This window comes from Halichoerus grypus, chromosome 6, assembly GCF_964656455.1.
Source record: "Halichoerus grypus chromosome 6, mHalGry1.hap1.1, whole genome shotgun sequence".
NCBI lineage: Eukaryota > Metazoa > Chordata > Mammalia > Carnivora > Phocidae > Halichoerus > Halichoerus grypus.
This window is the reverse complement of record NC_135717.1, coordinates 120119209-120141903: the sequence shown is the minus strand read 5'-3', so window position 1 is coordinate 120141903 and position 22695 is coordinate 120119209. Positions and strand designations below refer to the sequence as shown.

Sequence of the window (22695 nt, the reverse complement as noted above, 5' to 3'; positions counted from 1 at the left end):
TGCCAGAGCAGAGTCGAATCCAGCCTTGTCTGACCGTGAAAGCCCTCATTCTTAACCAACATGCCCCTAGGGTTTAGGTCTTTGAAGAGAAATCGAAGTGAGGGAGCCCCTCGGGGTCCTCTTGTCTTTTCAAGGCCAGTCCTAATGCGCCACAAGAGGAAGGAGAGGGTGCTGAAATTCTAATGGATTGTTGGAGGCAAAGATGGCCATGTCATGCTAGACCAGAATTCAGCCACCAGAGGGCAGCATAGCCACAAATTTATGGGAATTTTGGGCGGGGGAGTGCTTGAAGTCCATCTCCTCTTTCCCCCACCACCCAGGCTATTCTTATTAACTTAGGCTTCTGCCTAGCAGTGCCTGCATCACCTTAAACATATCTCTTTCCTGGGAGATCAAGGCTGCTGCACACTCCCATCTGTGACTTCTTGATAATTGTACCTCAGACCTTCTTTCCAGAACCTATGAATGAAGAGGGACTGATAAGGAGGAAGAGACCTAGTAAGGCCAAGAGCCACCCAGTATTTCCAAGGATGGCAGCTGATGCATAACAAGGCACTGGGAATTCTCAAGGAAGGAAATCTCATATTCCCCTGCTTGGGGGAGGGGTGGGATTGGCCTCAGCCAAACTCCAGGGGCCAGATCTGAGATTTCTTACAGGGGCAGGAGGAAATGAGGAAGGGAAGTGAGCTGTGTGGGGTATTGGGCTGGTGTCATGGGTGTGTCTGTATAGTGCCTGTAACTGATTCTCAGAGAGTGACAAGGTCTCTCCTGAGGGTACACAATATGAGAAAGGACTTCCTTGGGCTCAGAAAGGCCACAGTTGCATCTAGCACCTGCCTTCCTGCCCCTGAACTGTACTCAGGCTCTGGTCTGTTTCCCCTTCCAAATCTCCCAGCCCCTCCAGAGGATGTCTGCCTCTCATCCTGAGACTTGAGCCATCCAGAGGGACAGGAGGGTAGGGGGCTAGGAGGCCTGAGCCCTTTCCTCATCTGTTTGTACAGAGATGGGAAGGAGGCCCAGGGAAGGGAACAGAGCAGCTGGGGGTGCAGGGAGGGGGAGGGGGCTCAGGAGAGGCAGCTGGCAGGCGGGAAGCTGATCTGGGGGTCTCAAGTTTCTTGACATCAATTAGAGCAACCGGCCCGGGCTCATTAGTAGCCCGGGGTGCAGGGCTCATCAATAATGAATTCACCCCGCACACTGCCCCCCCACCCCCTGCCCCTGGCTGCCTGCAAGGTCACCCCGCCCTCCAGCCAGCTGCCTCACCTTGGTAAGTTACGCAACCCCTCTTCTGAGACCTCCCTAACTCAGAGTCCCCGGGGGCAGTGTGGGAGGGTTGACAAGGCGGAGGGCAAAGGGGTCTCTATCACCAATCAACCACACCTACTGTTGATTCTTGTTTGTTCTGAGTCCACCAAGGAGGGGAAAAAAATGGGAAGAGGCAAAAAAGTTGGGGGGGGTGGGGCAGTGCAGGAGGTAGGATGGATAACAGGGCCTGGGGAGAAGCAGGCTCTGGGATACTAGGGTTGAACAACATGGTAGCAGTGTGGAGCTGGAGTAAGAGGACCTCCTCTGACTGGCTAGGAGGACCCCCTACATTCTCTCCCAAGGCCAGATTTGGGCAGCAAGGTCACAGTCCCCTGAGATCTCTGGGCCTCTGTATCAGAACAAGACCAAGGCATTGAAACCCCCAGCATTCTCTTGCCATTGAGCTGGGACATCTTTTCTTCAAACCAGATCAGTGGGGTAAAGGCAAGAGACTGCTGAAGTCCAGAATCAGGAACTTGAACTTCTGGTACCTTAATTAGCCATCTAGTCCCACTTCCCTGCTGAACCCAGGAATGCCAGTCCTCAATCCCCCTTCCCCAACTGTTCCAAGACTCCAGTCCTGCCACCCTTCCACCAACCTCTTCCTCCCTGCCTCCACCCTCCTTAAATCCCAAGCGTTCTAGTTCCCAGTCACACCTCCTTTCCCTCTGGCTGGGACTGGCCTGAAGCTGGCTGCATGGCATTCTGGGAAGTCCTCCTGCCGCCCTCCCTCTTGGGGCAGGTATAGACAGGTCCAGGCTGTAGCAGCTGCATCTTCCCCAGACACTTCACAGACTCCCAGACTCGAGCCTCATGCTGGGGTCCCAGTTGCTCATCTCTAATCAAGTCCCCCTGTTAGTCCTTAAAATACATCCAATGTCCTGCACAGCCCCCTGACACTCTCTGCAGCCCATACATTCTGTCGTATTCCCCATCTTCCCCTCCACCTCACCAAACACCCCCACTAGTCCTCTTCAATCCAAGGTCACCTTAATGGGGAAGGCCCCGGGTTTGGGCCCTGATGCCTGATGGATGCTCCTATCTCCACCCCAATTCAGGTCATTTGTATAGAATTGAGCCTCAGTTCTGGATTTTGTATCATCTTCTGGTTGCCCTAATGATCACAGTTGCAAGCTTCTTTTTCCACCTCATTGATTGCAATCTCTTCACTCAGACCTTCCCTAAGGACCTAGGCATTTGAACCCCAGCCAGAGATCAACCTGGGATCCATCTTCAGCCCCACATTTCACCTCTGAAACCCAGCCCCCAAACATCTTGCTCCAAAGTCGGAGAAACAAAGGACCTTAACATTCTCTGCACTCCTCCACACGGACCCTGCCCAGCCTATCACTCTGAAGAGGACCCAGGTGTCCCACCCAACCCAGGCCCCATCCCTCCCCAGAGTACTTAGGCATCCCTCACCCCGTATCAGCTCATGACCAGACTTCCTGCCCTCAGACTCAGCCCTTCCCGGGAACCCAGGCATCTTAGTTCCCAGCTTCCTCCATCACTTCACACCGCCTTGTAGATGTGTTCCGCCAGCCCTGGCTGCAGTGACACCGTAAATCCAGGAGACCCGGGGCAGCAAGTGGGAGAGAAAGCGGGAGGGGCAAGGAGCCGCCAAGACGTCCCCTCATTGAGCCCAGGGTGCCCGGGTTCCCCCCTCCTCCCGTCTTCACCTGCTGCGGGCTCCGCCCCCGCTCCGCCTGGGCCGGCCTCTGCTCCTCCCCCGACTCCTCCCCCCGTACCCCCAGCCCGGCCAGAACGGCCCCCGGGACAGAGCGACGCGGAACCCCGGGCGCCTGGGTCCCCAGCATGATCCTCGGTGAGTGGGCTCTGCGGCTCGGGGCTCCGGGGCTCCTGGGTCCCTCTCAGTAGGTCACCCCCCCAACCTCCCGGCACCGCGGTGACTGCGGCCGCCCGTCAGCAACCGGTTCCCCCTCCCCCTTCATCTGGCTTCACATCTGGGGGTCCCCTCTTCCCCTTTTCCCCAAGCTGCCGCTTCTCTGGGTAATTTAGGGATCGGTGAATGGGAAAGCAGAGCCGAGTGAGACCCCCGCCCCATAATGAGGACATTGCGTATTCATGAGGCTCATGAATATTATATGACGGTCTACGAGAGGCTGGGGGAGAGGGCTGATCTTGGCCTGGTGGAGTTGAGGGAAAGGTTCTGACCCGTCCCCCCCCACACACACCCGCCCTCCCCCACCCTTAGCTCAGACACTCCGACATCCTTCTGGGCCCAGGATAAGGGAAAGGAGGAAGTGGGGGGCGGGCGGGGAAAAGATGGTGGGTGTAGCTTCGAGGTGTGTGTGGTGGGAGGTGGGAACCTGAGGGCCGGAGATAAGGGGGCTGGGGAGAAGCAGGGGTGGGAAGCTGTCCATCCCAGGGCCCCTGCGGCTCCGATCCTGCCTCCGCAGCCATCCTGCCCCAACACGCCGGGACCTGCCCCGCTCTCTCCTTGCTCTGGCTGCCTGGGCCCTTCCTTCCCGGCTTCCTTCTTCTTTCTTCTCCCACCCCCACCCCTGCCTTGGGCCGGGGGCACCAGGGGACAAGGGGCAATGGAGAGAGTAAGGAGGGGGAGGGGAGCCCCCGCGGGGCTCTGACAACCCTTCAGCCACAGCCACCCCATCCTCATGACCTACATCGGAAGGGAGCCCCGGGGTGGGGGAGGAGAGGGACTAGCTGTGCGCCTGGACTCCTCCTCAGCTCCAGGGGCTCCAGGCCCCTGCCTCCACAATAGTCTCAGGCCTGCTCTGTCCTCTGACCTCTGACCTCTGCCCTGGTTAGGCCGGTTCGTGGGCCCTGCTTATGGTGGGAGACCCCCCCACCACCACCCACACCAGGCCCTCACACTCCTTACCTCCCACTGGGGACACCTGGCTCCATGCTGGTGCCGCAGGGCTTGCCTGGCTCCTGCCTCAGCCCTCTGCTGGGTCCCTCTGCTGTTTGCCTCCTTGGCTCTTTTCCTTCCCTTCTTTCCTTTGACCCCTGTTGACTTCCCACTAGTGGTCTTTCTCCCCTTCTGCCCTCCTTTCTCCATCTCTTTCTCTCCCCTTCCTGTATCTCATCCCTCTCTTATCATGTTACACACTCCATCATAGTTATTCAATGAACGAGGGAACAGAGGATGAATGACTGGTTGCCTGCCTCCCTCCCACGAGTATCTCCAGCAAAGAAAAGACTCCTCACCCAAGCCTGAAGACTATCCCCACCCTAAAGTGATCCTCACCAACACATCTTGGACTCAGGCCCCCAGAGCATGGGCTCCACATTCCTCCAACCTGTGCAATCCCTGCATGTGGGCTCCCCCCTGGGCTCCGGCCCCACCCTGGGCCTGGGCCCCAGGGGCAGCATCATGCTTATCCAGAATAGGCCAGTGTGAGCAGCACTTCCCTTGGTCTGTAGGCTCGAAAGACCACCTCAGGGACCTGCTCAAACCTGACCAAGACCCCACCACAGGAAAAATGCCTGGGTCCACCAATTTCACCCCCACCGTATCTCCTGGAGGACCCTGTAGTTAACTCCCTCCTTGTGCCCACCTACAGAGGGGCGGGAAGGGAAGCCTGCCAGCCAGGGCTCAGGCCCCACCCCCAGGGCCCATAGTAAGGTTTTCTGTTCCAAATGCTGAGGTCTACTGAGTCCATGTGCATGGTGGCCCTGACCAGCAGGTGGGGCCCCGCCTACCTGCTCAAGATCTAGACCATGGGCCTAGGTTTAAGCAGATGGTGGTTCTGGGCTCAATTCCCTGTTCCGGGCCTTTCTTACTGTCCTCTCCAACTAGGCCCTTGCGGGGAGGGGGCATTGAAGGAGGCCCTTTCCTGTCAGATAGGGAAGATTTCCCAAGGATCTTCTCTCTCTTCCCTTTCTGGCCACCTCCTCCCTTTAGCCCTGCCCCGCCTACATCCACCCTAGGGTTATTAAGGATGATGTTTTAAGTAGTTGTTCATAATCATCCCCTGTTGCTTTCATCTTTGACTTCAAAGCTTTTCCAGCCCTCAGCCTGCCTCCTGTCCAGATGGGAGAAGTTGAGGCAGAAGGGAACAGATACATGGAATTTGGTCAAGAAGTCAAGATGCAGGGGGGGGTTCAAGGTCTCCCCTCAATCCCCAATTTTAGGCATTGCTGGGGCTGGGGAGGGAGAAGAGGCCCAAAGTCCTGAAGAGAAAGTTGTATTAGAGATGATAACCCAGTCCAGACCCCAATCTAGCTCCTCCCTTGGCCCCAGAGTTTAATTCCCATCTTAACCCAGTGCTGACCCCAAGCTTTTCACCACCTTAGGTTAGGGCCCTAATACTACTTGCAACCCTAATCCCAATACTTCTCTCTCATCTCATGCTCATCCTGGCACAACCTTCAGAACCAACACTAACGCACAGCCCTACCCTAACACCTTTCCTGACTCCTGTTCCTACCAGACATGACCACTCCCTGAGCCAGCTCATGGCAGACACTCCCATTCTTTACCACAAGGGCTTGAGGCCCCAGGCCTGACCTAAGACAGCCAAGGGGCTGGGACTCTAACCTGGCCAGAATTTCTGGGGCAGGGAGGAAGGAAAAGACCAGACCTCAGTGGGATGGAAGGAGTTAGATGTGGCTTGGTTGTGGCTCAGTGCTAGAGAGGAAACCTGAGCAGGATCAAAGTGCCTAGGGCTAGGTAGGACATAGAAAAGGACAGATGGACATCCATCCAAGGGTCTGAGAGTTCACCCCCTCTAAAGTGCATTGGCAACTGTCTTTAATAAAGCATTTGGCAATTCCCACAGAGCTGGGTGGGGCTCTATCTGTTGGAGGTAATTACTCTAATGAGCTTCCCTCTGGAGTGGCCTGCCCCAGCCAGACCCCAGCTCCTCCCTGCCCTGCCTGACTCTTGTGCCATGCATGCACACACTCCAGTTTGCTCTCCTCCCCCCTCCAAACCTGCCTGAAGCCCTCACCTAGCCAGATGTCAGAAGCCCTGGATTTCCTACCTCATTTCCTGCTTCCCCAGCCCTATGTTCCTGCCCTTCCCCACCCCCATACCCCATCCCTAGTCTACCCACAAAAGTGTGGTGCTTGAAAGCTCTGTCTCTGGAGACAGACAGACAGGTTCAAGTCCCTCACTAGCTGTGTGACCTTGGTCAAGTAACTCCCCTTCTCAGAGCTGATTGTCATCATCGATAAGATAAGGACTCATTTATTTAGCAAACATTTATTGAGCTCCCTTTGTAGCATGCCAACAATTTCCATGGATTCGTTCAATCCTCTCAACAACTCCTTGAGGCAGTACTGTTGTTCTCTTTTGCCAAATGAGCTAGTCACCCAGCCCCTGAGCATTGGAGCCATCCTCAGGGAGATCATGTATGTCCAGTGCCTGGCATATAGTAAGCCCTCAAAAAGTGGCCACTATTATTATTCCCAGAGAAGGGAAGAGGGGACTGAGGCTTGGGCCACCTGAAACGCGAGCCCTGCTTCTGCCCACTCTGCCCATGAGCTGCCATCAGTCCCTCTCCCCATCTCATAGCGCAGTAGACCCAAAAATCGGGAAGGAGATAGATGAATCTCTAGTTGCCCACTCTGCTTCCTTGCCTCACTCCATCCTCATTTCAGCCCTTGCTCCCACTTCCCTCTCCTCCCTCCTTCCCTCCAGGGCTCCTGTCAGTGGAAAAGATGAGTTGCTGGCCATAGGGAACTGAATCACTGCTGTTTGTTTTCCTCCAACCCCAGGAAGTGCAGGGATCTTGCTCTCCCCTTCCTCTCCTTGAACAAGATGGAAGCCTGTGCTTGGATCTCCATGCCTTCCAAGTGAGACTAGAGTCCTCTGGGGGTTATGTAGCTGCAAAAGAATTTGCTACAGAGTGCGACAGATCTTGGTTTAAATCCCAGCCCTGATACTTGCAGGCTATGTAACATCAGCCAAGGTTTTTAAGTTCTCTCAGCCTCAGTTTCCTCATATGTCAAATGGGGAAAATAGTATCAGCTACCTCCATAGAATCATAGCTGCCCCAGAGATTAAAGTGATAATACTCAGAACTCATTGCCTGGCACAAAGTGGCTCCACATTACATTTTTTTTTCTATTGCCTTTTCCAGAACCCATCTCTGTCTTCTGAGATGGGTGTTTGAGTGGTGGGGGCTTCAGAGAGTCTAGAGTTGGGGAAAGGGTCAAGGAGCTGAGCTGCTCTGGGGCAGGGCAAGTGCCAGCCCCAAACCAGCTGCTAGGGGTGGGTGCTGGGTGCCTGGGTCTCTGGGAGCGCTCAGGTTTCTCTCACCATTCCTGATGCTGCCTGGGGCTCGTTAAGGCTGCCCTGGTCTGGTGTGCCAGGCTTGTGTGGGGGGGGGGGTGCACACAGAGGGGAACAGCCCTGAGGGGACAGACCAGGAAGGGGAGGTAGTCAGACTGCCCCTCAGATGTCTGTCTGTCACTTCTCTCTCCCATTCTTGCTCTCCCTGCTCTCTTTCAGTCTTTCTACCCTGGTCTCTAGCTCTGTGTCCAGTTTTTCAGCAGAGTCTCTTTTTTTCTCTCTCATTTCACTCTCTTCTCTCTGTTGTTCACTATCCTTTTCTCTCTCAGTATCTATGTCTTTTTTCTCAATCACTTACTCCTGCTTCTGTCATTCTTTCCCATTCTCTCTCATTTGCTTTTGTCTGTCTATCTGTCTGTCTCTCTCTCCTCTCCCCTTGTCCCATCCCAACTCTGAGGTGGCAGAGGAGGGAATACACACAGGGTTTACAGACCCCCAGCTGCCCAAGGGCCAAAGCCAAGCATCCTGCCATTTCCTTCAACCCTTAGCCATCTAGAGCCCAAGCTCCCAGCAGCCTTGACCTCAGGTACCCTGGCCACCCACCCTGGCAGAAGAGACAGACCCCTCCAGACCTTTCTGGACCAGCTCCCTGCCCCCAGCTGTGCCTGAGCCCTCCCCACCCCCTCCCTCTCGCCTCTGATTCCCTAATCCCTGCTCCCCCGCCCTCCCCTCTGCCCCACTTTTCCAGGACTCTGATTGGCTGATTCTACTGACTGGACTGGGGGGGAGGGGGCTGGCAAGGGAGGGGGCAGGGGGCAGAACCAAGGGAAGGGGACGCTGTCAGGCCCAGGCCCCTGGGGGGCCAGGGCCAGGCCACTGCCTGGGGGCAGCAGGCACCAGAAACTGAAGGTATGCAAAGGGGCAAGTCTCTATGGAGGGAGCAGGAAAGGATCCCGGGGTACCCTCTGCCCCAGTAAGGTCAAGGGAGGACGGGGCCAAGCTTGCAGGCTCCTAGCTTTGCCTTTGTTCCTGGGAACCCCTGTTGTTGGCAGGGGGTTGCTAGAGCAGTGAAGGGCAGACAGAATTCCCTGACTGGTGGACAGCTAGGTTGCAGAAGGGAGCTGGGCTAGCGGAAGCCCAGAGGGGTCCTGAGGGCCTTTGGCCCACCCCCTTTGGAGACTGGCAAGGTTCCTCCCATGGCTCTGGAGGGAGGAGAAAAAGGTTTCAGGGGTGGGTGGGTAGTGGAGTGGCTAGCCTGGACTTTCATTTCCCCCTTGGGGTCAGACCCAGGCATTCCCCTCCCAGAGGCCAGGGTGGCTGTTCCTCCTGCCGAGCTGGAGCTGAACACTCCCAGTGAGACAAAGGGGCACGGGGGAAGACAGGAAGGTTGGGGAAAAAGGGCTCTGAGAATAGACCCAGGCAGTCCACCTCCCAGAGCAAATGCCACTCACCTATTACCTACCCCCAGAGATGTCAACAGTTAACTAGGATTTATGACTGGGACAAATCATAGCTCTTCAGGCAGCCTGACTCAGTAGCCCTCCTCCAAATCTAGGCCTCAATATTCCCCTCTGGGCAGTGGGATGAATCACCCACCTGACTCTGTTCTCCCTGGGGTGAGACCTAGCCTTTGGGATTCCTTGGGGGAAAACAAAACCAGAAGAAGGGAGTGACCAGAGCCATGGGGCTCTCGAGTCCTGCTGATCCAGCAGAGAAGGTCTGTGCTCTTCCTGGGTCTGTAAAATGCCTAAAGGTCTTGGGGGAGGGAGGCTGGAGAAGGGGGAAGTGAAAAACACCCAGAAGGGAAGGACTGGTCTGCACCCTCCCCTGGGCCCACAGGGCACTGTGCTCCATTGCTCCGGAGACAGCAAGCAGGGGAAGTGTGTGTGTACCACGGGGGTCACACTTCTGAGTGTGGGGGCCCCAGCTGGGGAGTGGGACTGACAGGTTTGGGTGGGGCTCCCAAGCTTCAATCTTCCTGCCCCACGTAATGTTTTCTCTGCCCTTCAGGCAGCCTGAGCCGGGCAGGGCCCCTCCCTCTGCTTCGGCAGCCCCCCATCATGCAGCCCCCACTGGACCTCAAGCAGATCCTGCCCTTCCCACTGGAGCCGGCCCCCACCCTGGGCCTCTTCAGCAACTACAACACTGTGAGTAGCAGCCGGCCTGCCTGCCCTACCCTCCTGAGACCCTGGCTCCTTCTTTCCCTCCGACTCACCCTTGCCCTCTTCTCTTGTATCTAATTCCTTATCTCCTCTTAGGACCCCATCTCCCTGACTTCTAGCTGGTTACGAGCATTGTTGGCTATCTGGTAAACTATTAACAACAATAACAACAATAACTAATATCTGCTGAGGTCTCACTATCTATGAGCCAGACCCTGTGCTACATGTTTTATATGAATCCTCTCATTGAGCCCACCATCTAGAGAAGAAATGAGACCTAGAGTGGTGACTGTGACTACAGGGAGGTGGGAGGGGGGACAGGTGCTGAATCCAGAAGGAGGGAATAAGCAGGGCCACAAGCCTGCCTGTTTGTAAATTCTAGCTCTCTGGAACCCACACCTGGGTGGGTAAGGTCAATGGGGTAGGGCTTAGAGGGCTAGCAAATTTGACTAAATTTAATACAGTATGAAATAGGGAGCCATTATGCATTCCTGAGCAGGAAAGTGACTTGGTAAGAGCAGTGTTTGAGGAAGGTGGGTGGGACAGCTGGATGAAAGGGAGCAGAGCCTAGAGGAGGCTATCCCACCAAGGCGGGCCTGCAGGGAAGCCTGGAAGTCCAGACTGGGCCAGTGGTAGGGGCAGTGTGAGTGTATAGGAAGGGGGAGAGGCAAGGTGTTTCCAAGGAAGTATTCATAGGCCATGGTGACCAACTGGTATTTGGGGGTGGGGGAGAAGAGAGAGGATGAATAAAGGCTAACTCCAGGATTCAAACCTCTGTGACTGGAAGAAGTCACCTTGACGGGGGCAGGGGTTTGGAGGAGGAAGCTGGTCTGGGGTGAGGCTACTGAGCTCACTTTAGGACATGGTGAGTTGGTATACGAGTGGGACATTGAGCCAGAAATGTCCAGCAGACAGTTGGAATTTGGGTCCTGGAGAGTGGGCTCGAGCTAAAGGTTTGGGGGAAGTCAGCTTTATTCAGCTCCAATAACCCACCATCAAATCATATTCAGCTACAAACATGGACTGCGCATCAACTACGCGCCGGGCGCTGCACTAGGTGTTTCTATACCTGATCTCACTGCATCTTCACCACAACCCAACAAAGAGGACAGTATTATTCCTGTTTCACATATGGCAAGGCAGAAACTAAAGCTCAGAAGGGTTTAGTAATTTACCTCAGCTGACACAGTATGTGCTGAAGGTATGATTCAACCCTATAGGGAAGCTGTTGTTTTATCCCTGTTTTACAGATGAGAAAACTGAGTACTGGCTATAAGCAAGGCACTGTTCTAGATACAATGGAGATGTGAGGGTAAACATGATAAGGCCCAATCTTGGAAGACCTTATATACAGGGGGGAAATAGCAACATCTATGCAGCAATCTATAACACAAAACAGAGCAAGAGTTATAAATATTGTGACAGAGACACTGACAATGGTTCAAGTGAACAAAAAAAATTTTTTGAGCAGCTACCATGTGCTGGGCACTGTACCAGGCGTCAGGGATACGGGACTCAGTCTGTGCCCTTGGGGAGCCCACGCTTAGTAGGAAAGATAACAAGTTAGAGAGGTTAAGTGACTTGCCCAAGGTCACAAAGCTAGTCAATTCACATGGATAGTTCAGGCTTTCTGACTCCCACAGGGTTCATGGCTCCACTGCCTCTAGCAGGGACTAGCTATTTAAAGCCATGAGCGCTGATAAGCTTGGAGAGTGCAGCAGTGTTGAGCAGCACCAACTTTGACTGGCAGGATTTGAACTGACATTCCAAAAGTACTGGCTGTGTGACCTCAGGCAAATTGCTTCACTTCTCTGAACCTGAATTTTACCAGCTGTAAAACAAGATAGTAATAGTACCAACACACAAGGCTGTTGTGAGAATTGTATTGCATAATCATAATGCCTAGCCAAAGTAAGTGTTCAGTGTTAGCGGCTATGATTATTATGTTATTGCTATTATTTTTATTTAAGAGAGGATCAGAGAGAGAAGGGTAGTATGGCCAAGGCCTCAGCCTTTTGGAATAAGCAGAATTAGGCAGCAGGAACAGGAGGAGGCACCAGCAAAGGAAATGGAGGAGCCACTGGAGGGGGTGGGGATGCAACCTGGTTCCTGTAGAGTTAGAGAAGCCAAGGGAGAGAGTGTCGCGGGCTGCATCAATAGTGTCAAATTCTGCAGGGGAATGAGGACTGCAGAAAAGCTGCAGACAGGCCTTTGGCAGTACTGTGCAGCAGTTAAGTACATGGCTTTAGAGTCAGGCTGCCCAGGTTTAAAATTCAAATCCCAGTTCAGCCACTTACTAGCTTATGACCTTGGGCAAATTATTTAACCTCTCTAAACCTCAGTTCCCTCATCTATAAAATGAAGATAATAATAGTACTTATTTTGAATAGTGGTTGTGAAGATTAAATTAGATAATCCATGCAAAGAGCTCAGTACCGAGGGTGGCACATTCCAAGGGCTCAGTCAACATTAGGTGGTGGTGGTGGTGGTTTTATTATTCATCGCAGAGTCTCGCCTTCCCTGGACTAAGACCTCCAGATCTCTTTCCTACTGGGGCAGTTCCTACCTCTTAGACCCCTTGCCACATTATGCTTTCCTCTGCCCTTGGACATCCCTCATTGTCTCCCAAAGGCAACCTCTACCTCCAGCCCCTGCTTCACTCATCTCTCTGTCCTAGGTGGAATGAGAGAGGGTGAGATCCAGAGATGAGAGAGCGGGAAACCTAAGACCTGTCCAGAGAGGATGAGGAGGTGTCTGGGGCAGTGGGTTGCTCTGCCCTCCTGCCCCTCAGCCCCAGTGCTGCCCCTACTTGACCGCCAGAGGGCAGCAAGTGCACGAAACATAAGCTCTTTGGGAACCTGGTTGTCCAGCAGGTGGCGGGCGAGGGGAGGAGGTGGGAAGAGGTTAGGGACGATGTCCCCAATCTGAGGTCGCTTCTGCTCTGGGCGCCCCCGAGCTCCACCGTTCAGAGGAGTCGCTGAGAGAGCAGTGCCTGACACCTAGGTACTTGGGCTCGATTTCCCCTCCCTAGTAGGGGAAGTGACATGTAAAAAGGGCAAAGGGGTCGTGTGCAGAGGGAAGAGGAGAAGGGTCGTCTGGGGACCCGGAAGAGAGGCTGTGAGCAAAGGAGCGAGGGCCAGGGCGGAGGGGATGGAAGAAAGGAGAAACGTCCGAGCTAGAGAAACAGAGTCGTCCATAGGATTGATGGGGACACTGGACCCAGCAAGGGTCCTCAGTGGAGGAAGCCGAGGTCACTTGGTCAATACCCGGTCGCCGGGCCGAGCGACCCCTCGCCAGGACAAGGTATACCCTGGAACGAGTATCTGGATACGGACTCCCCTCCTCTTTTCACCCTAGCCCCCCTTCATCTCTCGCTGGCTCCCTAGCCCCGCCCCGGTCCGCGGCCCGCCCTCGGCCCCGCCTCCGGGGCGGGCTCCAGTCCCGGCCGGCACCGCCTCCCCTTCTCGGGCCGGCCCGGCCGCACAGCCCGAGCCACCCGGGCAACGAGCGCCGCGTCCCCGGCCTGCCCGGCCCGGCCAGGCTCGGGTGCCCCGCCCGGGTCCGCCGCCCCGGGCCATGGAGTCGCGGCCCCCGGGGTCCCGCAGGGTAAGCCACCCGGCCCCTCCTCTCTCCCTGGCTCCCGCCGCTGCCGCAGCGCCCCCCCACCCCATCCCCGCCCGCCCCTGGCGGGCGGGCTACCTCTCCTTTCGCTTGGTCCTCGGGTTATCTGGCCCATCCCCCATAACAGGCGCGGTCCCAAACAATCTCTGGATCCCAGCTGGCACCCCCAGACTACTGCCACCACACTGGATACCCCCACCTCTGCTTCTCAGATCCTTGGAGTCCCCCAGATCTTCATACTTCCCATCAGGACTTACATGTACCCTCAGATTACCACCCCGCTTAGATCCCTCATCCCATCCCGGCATCTCTCCCCTTCCCAGCATCCCTCCCCCACCAGCTTCCACCTGCTCTTTAGACACCCCCTAGCTCGCTCTCTTTCCTATTTCAGTTCTTCCTGTCCCTCAGGTCTTCCCATCCCTGAGATTCCACCCTCCTTCCCTTTTCACCTTTATGGGGGGGGATGGGGAGGAGGGGGAAGTGGGGTGGCCAAACAAGGGGCAGCGGTTTCCATCAGATAAAGGGCAATGGAAGGAAATATAATCATGCCCCCCCTCGTGTTCCTGATCTGGTTTCCTCCCTTCCCTCCCCCTTGCCCTTCCTGATTCATTTTGCCCCAGCTTCAGGGAGCGATTCCCCTTCATGTCTGCTGTTGGAGGGCAGGTGGGAGAGGAATGTTTTGTGGACCTTTCCAGGCAGTGTCTAGGCCAAAATCCCAGGGAAGGGGCTCTGGAGTGGAATGGGCTGTGGGAGATGTTGGCCTCCACCCCTCCCCAGAGAGCCCTCATCTAGGTCACTAGGGCCTCTTGACCTTGGCCTGGAGCGGCACTTCAGTGGCTCACATTCCACCTGCGCAGGGATTGGGCCCAGGAGCCTTCACCTTCAGCCTGGTGTCTCCTCAGTTCCTGGAGGAGAGGGTGGGAAGGACCCACCGCCCCAGGTTGGTGCCCTCTTCCCGGTGCCCCCCACCCCTAGTCGGTGTTTATGGACTTAAACCTGAGGAGGGGTGTGTACAAGAGAAAAGGTCTCACCCCGGAGGAGGGACACAAGTGGGGCAGGGACCATTCTCCTGGGATGGATGCTGGGATGGTCAGCCCACAGGTCGTCCTCAGGGCACTCTGGGGAGCAGGCTGGGGCAGAGACAGAACTGGGGCCTCTGCTGTCCCCTCTCCATCCCACTCCTCTCTCCCTACTGCTGTCATCAACTTAGGTTTCCTGGCCCAGATTGGGTTTCTGTTTGGGCTGAATTCCATTCCCCACCCAGCATGTGAGGAAGCCCAGGGGCTGAGGAGAACCCTGGGGCAGGGGGCGGCGGGTTGTCGCTGGATAGGGAGGACTGACGCCTAGAGACTGGGAGCTGAGAGCAGTCGTCTGTCTCCCCTTTCTGATTAAAGCCTGTCTCCAACTTGGTCTTTCTTTCTGCCAAACACATCATACATTCACACAGATAAACACACAGCTGAAGATTACACAACCTGACCATTCATGGCGTTGGCAAAGCCCCCGACACAGAAATGTTGATACATAAATGATGTACACACAGCACATGACACTCCTTCACACTCCACCCATGCACAGATTGATCACAGCCTGCCGAGACACACAGTCACACCCATTCTTCCCTTGTTTGGCTTTTCTTTGAATAGGACCTGGGTTTCCAGGAGGTGAAAAGTGAGCTACTGAAAGGGGCTGCTTCCAGCCAAGGACAGACCAAGTGATGGGACACTTGTCAGTCAGACCAGTCATCTGAACTTGGTCATGACTCCTGCCTCTACTACTACCAAATGAGGCAGCCCATTTCACAGGGATCTAAAGCCCCCCAGTGAGACTACTGGGGAGAGCGAGGATATGTGGACTTTGCAGATTCCAACCACCTTCTTCCCCTTGCTTCATGTTCCTGTCTCTCACCGGTGTCTTACTGGGAACCATGAAGACCTGGGCACAGGAAAGGGACTCAGCTAAGGAGCTAAGGAACCCCAAGTCCCAGCAACCATTTTTTACTTGATCCTTCCACCTAAAAGACAAAGCTTCAACTTGAATTTGGTTCCGTCCTTATGAGAGGTCCCAGCCATCACTCAGTCCCCCTCAGCCTCGGCTACATTCCAGTCTTGCCTCTCCCTGGCCGCCTAGGGGCCAGAAGAGACGAGGACTGTGCAGGGAGGCAGTTTTCATGCCTCTAGGCCCCTGACTTCATCCCCTGATAGCTAAAGGCCTCAGAGAGAAACTCCCATCCTCTCCCCTCCTCATGTGAACTCTTGGCAGGAGACTGCAAAGACATCTGCTGACCCAGGGTGGGGGCAGATACTGTTCCTAATCACGCCCAGCCCCACAGCCCTGCCCCAGAGAAAGAGTTCAGATCTCTCGGCTGCCTCAGGCCAACCCAGCTTCTTAGTTTCTCCCCACTGGTTCCCCTTGATTCACTACAGCCACATACTCTCTCCTGAGTTCTATTACTCCCTTTTAGACCTGCTGCCCTAAAGAGGTAGTCTAGGGAGTGTGTTAGGGCAACCCGGGGCCCAATGGGAAGCTGGGAATATCTGTCTCCTGGAACCAGAAGCTTGGCTTGGTAGACATCTTGCCCCAGAGTGGGGCCAAAAGAGTTCAAAGGCCTCAGCTGAAGGCCCTAGGATCTGGGGTGCTTTGGGACTTCCCATCAGTGGGCTTCTGGTGGACTGGCCTAACTGTAGGTCAAAAAGAGAGATGGATCATCATGGTGTGATGAACTGAGACAGCAGTTCACGTGCAAGTACCAGCTCTGCTATTAACTCATCGTGTGACCTTGGGCAAACCACTTCTACTTTCTGTCAGATGGGAGCATGGGGCCAGTTGATCCGTCAGGTCCCTTCAAGTGCTGTGAAGATTGGGCTGGGAGGGAATCAGGGGACTGAGGCTCAGAGCCCTCAAACAAACTGAGGGATAGAGAGGAGGTTCTGGGGATTTGGGTTCAACCCAGCTGCTACCAATGTGGGGGATGATGGACATGAGCTTGTGCTGGGGTTCCTGGCTCACCCCAGCCTGCCTCCATAGATGGACCCTGTGCAGAAGGCTGTACTCTCCCACACTTTCGGGGGACCCTTGCTCAAGACCAAGCGGCCCATCATTTCCTGTAATGTCTGTCAGATCCGCTTCAATTCTCAGGTAAGAAGCCTAACTGCTCAAGTGATTGGGGCAGCAATAGCCAGGGGATCTCAGGGGAGGGCAGAGGCTGGGAGCTCTGGTGGGGGGCAAAGATTAAGGGGATATCCGAAAGAGCAAAGCATGGGGATGCTGCAGGAGGGGCAGGGGCGGATGGAAGGCACTTGAGAGGGAGGAGTTGTATATTTCAACATGAAGTAGGCCAGTCCTCTATGGTTGACCCCTCCCTCCCTTGGCAACGGAGGCCTCCCTGGTTCAGAACTTCTTAGAACACAGGTAGCCATCATGTCTGGGTGGGAGAGTGGCCTCTGGCCCACTAGTCCTTGGGCACTGGGCTGAGTTAGGTCATTGACTCCCCTGCAGAGCCTGTGCCCTCCATGGCCTCTGCTAAACTCCTGCCCTGGCCCACCCCGTTCACTCTAACCTCCTGGCTTCCTCCTCTCTCTACCCTTTCCCATGGAGAGAAGCCACCCCAAACGCAGAACCTGGGTGTCAGGCCTCCCAGCTGTCCTCCCTCTGTAGCTCCCCTGGGACTTCTGTGTGGGTCTAGAGGGGACTTTGTGGGGTGCAAGTTCTGAGACTTTTGGAGAAAAACAGCATAGCCTTATTTTGCTGAGTAGGGGGAAATAAAGCATGTTCTGTTTCTCTACCCAGTCCACACACACACACACACACACACACACACACTATGATGCCAGGCTCCACACACCACTGCCCCACCCCTGGGCTGTCAATCTTCTTCTCCTGCCCATCCACACTTTTTATTTCTACTCTATCCCTGTCTGGGTGACCTTGTGGCTCCAGGATTGTATGTTCTTAGCAGGAGGTGCACATGGGAGTGGGGGTAGAGCCAGGACCAACCCCGCTTTAGGTCTTTCCTTTACCTTAATCCCAGGCATCCCCTCTCCCAACCCTGGCTCCACTCACTGGTGGAGGGTAGAGGACTAGAGGGGCAGGGGGCCAATAGTGGACAGCCCTCCCCTCTTTTGCCCTCCCCTTCCCTCCCCCACCAAGTGGCTCTGTTTTGACAGCTGTCTCTGCTGCTGTCTCTATCTCCAGAGCTGGGCTTGGGGCCAGGGTCCTCCAGGGTGTCCACAGAGGCTTCAGGAAAAATGAGAACCAGGGGTGAGTAGTCAGGATAGAGCCCAGACCTCAGAGCTCTTTGGGACTCCCAGCCTGAGTGTAGAAGGAGTGAAGGCTGGATCCCAGGGCCAGGAGACATAGGCAAAGAAGGCCAGGGGGCCAAGAGATTGCTGGCTGGATGAATTGCTAGGACCCTCCCATTTAGGATTCTATTATAGGTTGGGGTAACCCTCCCTCACCCAGAACTAGGTGAGAGGCCTGAGTCAGCAGCCAGGCCCTGCGTGTGGTGGTAGGGGGGCGCCTGGGCTAGGTGAGGATCTAGGTTTCCATCTACTCAAGCTTGAGAAGCTAGTCTGAACCCCAGGAATAACCAGCACTCCTTGGCATGGGGCTTTACATCTCACTGGTACAGTGAGAGATTCCCTGCAGCCTGCTGAGACCACCCCAGGACCTGAAGGAGCTCTGTGGGGAGAATGGTCAGATGAAAGGTGATCTCAGATTCCATTTTCTTCCTTCGTCCCTGAAGAGCCAGGCTGAGGCACACTACAAGGGTAATCGCCACGCCCGAAGAGTCAAAGGCATCGAGGCTGCCAAGACCCGAGGCAGGGAGCCTGGCGTCCGGGAACCTGGAGACCCAGCTCCCCCAGGCAGCACCCCACAAAACGGGGATGGTGTGGCCCCCCGTCCAGGTGTGTCTGAATCCCCCCACCACCACATTGTTCAACTGATCTTGTCTCCTCTGTTCTTTCCCCACTTCTTAGAATTCTCCTCTGCTTTCATCTCTCTCTTCCTCAGCCCCTACCCCACCCTGACCCAAGGTGAATCCTGGAGCCAAGCACAGTGATACAAAATTTCCATCCTGTCACCCCCACTCCCACCCCAGCTCCTCTTGACAGAGTACCCACTGTCTGTCCTCCCCACTGCCCGGTGACTCAGAGAGGGGCTAGGGTGAGGCCACCTGGCAAACTTCCTCAAGAAAAAAGGAACCATCAAATCCAGGGAGAGCCTCCTTCATCTTGGGGAGAGGGGTAGGGAGGGAATCAGGACACCTCAGGGCCTGCCCACTGGGGTTCCCCTTATGGAGGACTGAGAGCTCAAGCAACTCCCTGGGTGATCTTGGCTGATCTTTTGACCTCACTGGGCCAGAGTTTTCTTTCCTGGGAGTGAGACTTAAGATGTTTGAGGTCTTTTCCAGGTTCACAAAAAGCAGCTCTGAGATTCTTTCTCCCTCATGGCTGGTGGCCATCTTCAATCATACTCCCAAGAAATTGGAAGGAAGGAATATCAAGAAAGGAAGATATGAGCCACCCCCATCCTGGGATTACCACATCAGATAGCAGTCATGACCAACTCCAGAGAGACTGAATATCCCCATTTCCTCTTATCCTTGCCTGACCTTTCTGTTCCACCCCAAGTAGAATGAGAACCAGCTTGGGAACCAGGACCCCACTCTCAACACACACACACACCTCAGGGAGGCACAGATAGGGCGGGCAGGTGAGCTGAGTTATAATTATGCTCTGGCTGCTTCTTAGCCTGATACCGTTTTTTAACTTGGCAACATCTCTGTAAAATGGGGATGATGATGATCGTGGTGGTGGTAGCTAACATTTCTTGAATATCACTGTTCTAGGTGCTTTATGTATATCTCCTCATTTAATTAGTTCCAATGGTTTATCTCTAAGGAGATCATGATACCTGCCCTACTTTTATAAATCATGAAGCCCTGTCCAGATTGAGAGGTGAGTGTGCTATCTGGATTGAAATGGAGGTAATGGATGACAAAAATGAGCAAGAGAGATAAAGGGAAAGATCACAAAATGGACAAGCAGATGCACACCTGCAGGGGTCAGGAGGTCCCTTCTTACCAGTGCCCCACCCCCACTGCCAGCCTCCCCACGACCCGGAAACTGGATCGGCCGCTGGAGCAAGAATGGGAGTGCTAGAGTTTCCCCTGTACAGAGGCCAGAACCCAGCGCTGAGGGCTGGGGCCTGTGCATCTTTAATCAAGCCATGAATTATAGAGCAGCTTGCATCCCTGTTCCCTCTCCGGTTCTGCTGTTTCTGTTTCCCTTTTGCCATGTCTGTAACTGTTTCTCCCGACCTCTCCTTGTGCTGCCTCTTCCCCTTCCTAAAGCTCTTTGGCATGCCTCCCTGGAGACTGGGCAGGACTCTGGGAAGGGGCTGGCCAGGCAGGAAGCCCAGGCTGGCTGGTAGGCCATTGAGGGGTGAATCCTTGTTCCATGCCTCTCCCCATGGCTAGGCTGGGTGCCAGCTTCACCCTGAAGAGGAGGCTATTGGGGCTGGACCCCTCAACTAGTCCCAGCTTCTGGAGAATGAGCCAGGCATTTGAGCCTCACACCCAGACTACAGCAGCTAGACCACATCTGGCTCTGGCCCAGGGCATGAGAGCATGCATGTTGTCACAGGGTGGGGACTCCTGGGCCCTTGCCCTCCAGGAAATGGGGGTGGGTTTCCTCCACATAAAGAATCTTCTCCAAAAACCATGTGGGGTGACCCCTATGTTTCTCCCCTAACAACAGTTTCCATGGAGAATGGCCTGGGTCCAGCTCCAGGATCCCCAGAGAAACAGCCTGGCTCCCCATCCCCTCCCAGCATTCCGGAGACTGGTCAGGGTACAACCAAGGTTGAAGGGGGGACTCCAGCCCCAGCTTCCCTGCCTGGGGGCAGCAAGGAAGAGGAAGAAAAGGCCAAGCGGCTGCTCTACTGTGCTCTGTGCAAGGTGGCAGTGAACTCCCTGTCCCAGCTTGAGGCTCATAACAAAGGTATGGACTCTCCTACCCCCACCCCTACCCCTGTCCTCAGCCCACTCCTGCTCCCTACCTCCTAATTCCCCTGGTTTCCAACACGCTGGACGGTCCAGGACTTATCAGCCTATCTCCCTCCCAAATCATCTCCCCCCTTCCTTAGCCACTTACTTCCTCAGTTTCCCCTCCACCTAACTTCTTCACCTGTGACTCTCCCCCGACCCACCTTGTGTCTGGGGGCATCCCAAGGGGCTTGGAAAACCCCCACACTTGATGCTCCCCCATATTTTAATTGAGAGTGTATTTGTCACCTACTGGGCCTGGAAAATTTTTCCTCCACCCCTTACCTCTGCCCTCTCTGGGCTCCAGGTACTAAGCACAAGACAATTCTGGAGGCCCGAAGTGGGCTGGGCCCCATCAAAGCTTACCCTCGTCTGGGGCCTCCCACTCCTGGGGAACCAGAGGCCCCTGCCCAGGACCGAACCTTCCACTGTGAGATCTGCAATGTCAAGGTCAACTCGGAGGTCCAACTGAAACAGGTGGGTCCAAGGCCTTTCCCAGGAACTCTAGGGAGCTCTACTCACTAAGTGGGGAAGAGAACAGGGAGCTTGGGTGAGGGCGCTTCTTTCAGGGTCTGTCCTTGGTGCCACAGAAAGGGCGGAGCCAGGTGTTTGGGGTGTGCCTACCGGCTTGTCGGTTGCCCCGTTCCCCGTGGCTCACAGCCCCCTATCCACTCGCCCCCACAGCACATTTCCAGCCGGCGGCACCGAGACGGCGTGGCCGGGAAGCCCAACCCGCTACTGAGCCGTCACAAGAAGCCTAGGGGCTCCGGGGAGCTAGCGGTGAGGCCTGGGCGCTGGAGAATTCGGCCACGGGGAGACCGGAACTGGGAGGGGGAGGGGACGCGGGCTGGCCCGGGGAGAGGTGGGGTTTGTGGGCCGCAGAATGACTTCTCTCTTTCCCCGCCCCTCTCCCCCCTGCAGGGCACGCTGACTTTCTCCAAGGAGCTGCCCAAGTCCCTGGCCGGTGGCCTGCTCCCCAGCCCCCTGGCGGTGGCTGCGGTGATGGCAGCGGCAGCAGGCTCCCCGCTGTCCCTGCGCCCGGCCCCAGCCGCACCTCTTCTCCAGGGACCGCCCATCACCCACCCTTTGCTCCACCCGGCCCCCGGGCCCATCCGAACTGCGCACGGACCCATCCTTTTCTCCCCCTACTGACCTGAACCCCAAACCCCCTCCCATTCAAACCCCCCCCTCCACCTCCAGCCGGGACCCAGGCCTCCAGGCTCCAAGCCTGCCCCTACTCCCGGCACTCCCTGAATGATCTCTCTCCTTCCCCCCCACCCCGAGGTACGGGGTTCCAGGAAAGGGGAGGGGTAGCGGGGGAGGGGGGCTTCAGAAGGGGGGGAACACCCCAGATCTCAGGGAACCCCGCCCCCTGCCCTTCCCTCTCCCCTAGAAAAGGGGGGGCCGTCTCACCCCCGAGCCCCCTTGGAGACACCCCCCCTCCCAAAAGCCATGTCCATTCAGCCCTTCCCCCCCAAACCTAGCACAAAACGGGGTTCACAAGCCATGGTCGGAGTCCGGGGGGCAGAAATGGATTTTCTTGGCAATAAGCGGACTCTGGGACTCCGGCCCCCTGCCTCCAAACTGAAGCGCTTCCGTGAACACCCCCGTCCTCCGCAGGGGGAGGGGAGCAGGCGGGATCCTGGGTCCCTCAAAAGCACTTTGGTTTTACCGCCTGCAACCTCACTGTGCCCGCCCCGCACCATGCCCCAGCCCCAGGTCTAGCTGGGCCCATCGCAGGGGGCAGCACTTGGGGGCATCTCTGGCACTTGGGTGGGACCAAGTAGATGCCCCTACAGACCCTTCCCTCACTTTCTTCCTCCCCAGTCTGGATTCCATTCTTTTCACCAGCACCCATCGCCCAAGGGGTACCGAGGGGGGCAAGGGGTGTCCAGTTCAAGCCCACCCCCGCCTCGCCTTCCGCAAAACTGTGAGCAAAAAGCAATAGAAGCCTCGCCCCCGCCCCTCCCCTTTCCGCAGGATTCGCTGAGTCTGTAGCCTCCCCCGTCCCAGCTCCTAGACCTCATGGCTGTCCCTCCCACCAAACACCTCGACTGCACAACTCGGGCGGGGGCGTGACCTCCCTCCCTCCTCTGTGGTTTCCGTATCGTCAGCCCTTACAGCAGCCGACCGGGAGGGGGACGGGCCCCCACTGGCCTTCCCGTCCCCATCAACTCTCAATGCTTGACGATGTAGCAACCCCGGCCCCCCACCCACGTCTTCCCTTTTCCCTCTCCCTGACAATAAAGTCTGGATTCGTTGCCCTCTGTCCCCCAGACTCAGACTCTCAATCTTGGCCCCCTGATACGGGAGCTATTCCAACGCGAGATGGATCT

The 22695-nt window shown here is 55.9% G+C and overlaps 1 protein-coding gene across 6 annotated transcripts; it reads left to right on the top strand.

The window, feature by feature from the left end:
* Positions 1-3035: 3035 nt before the first annotated feature.
* ZNF385A (zinc finger protein 385A) lies at positions 3036-22630 on the top strand. 6 transcript variants are annotated; one of them, XM_036124241.2, is made up of 8 exons: positions 3037-3130; positions 9539-9675; positions 16339-16449; positions 18056-18218; positions 20073-20315; positions 20667-20836; positions 21044-21139; positions 21281-22630. In XM_036124241.2, exons 1-8 carry the CDS (start codon positions 3121-3123, stop codon positions 21509-21511), a joined length of 1161 nt encoding a protein of 386 aa, XP_035980134.1. In that variant the 5' UTR covers positions 3037-3120; the 3' UTR covers positions 21512-22630. The 6 variants fall into 6 exon arrangements, with proteins under 6 accessions (XP_035980136.1, XP_035980134.1, XP_035980141.1 ...); XM_036124248.2 differs by lacking the exon at positions 3037-3130 and adding an exon at positions 8310-8437; XM_036124242.2 differs by lacking the exon at positions 3037-3130 and adding an exon at positions 8859-9245.
* Positions 22631-22695: the final 65 nt, after the last annotated feature.

Coding starts and splice junctions, on each gene's coding strand:
- ZNF385A (XM_036124241.2), top strand. Junction 9,676..16,338: donor TCTTCAGCAACTACAACACT/GTGAGTAGCAGC, acceptor CTGCCTCCATAG/ATGGACCCTGTGCAGAAGGC. Junction 16,450..18,055: donor AGATCCGCTTCAATTCTCAG/GTAAGAAGCCTA, acceptor TCGTCCCTGAAG/AGCCAGGCTGAGGCACACTA.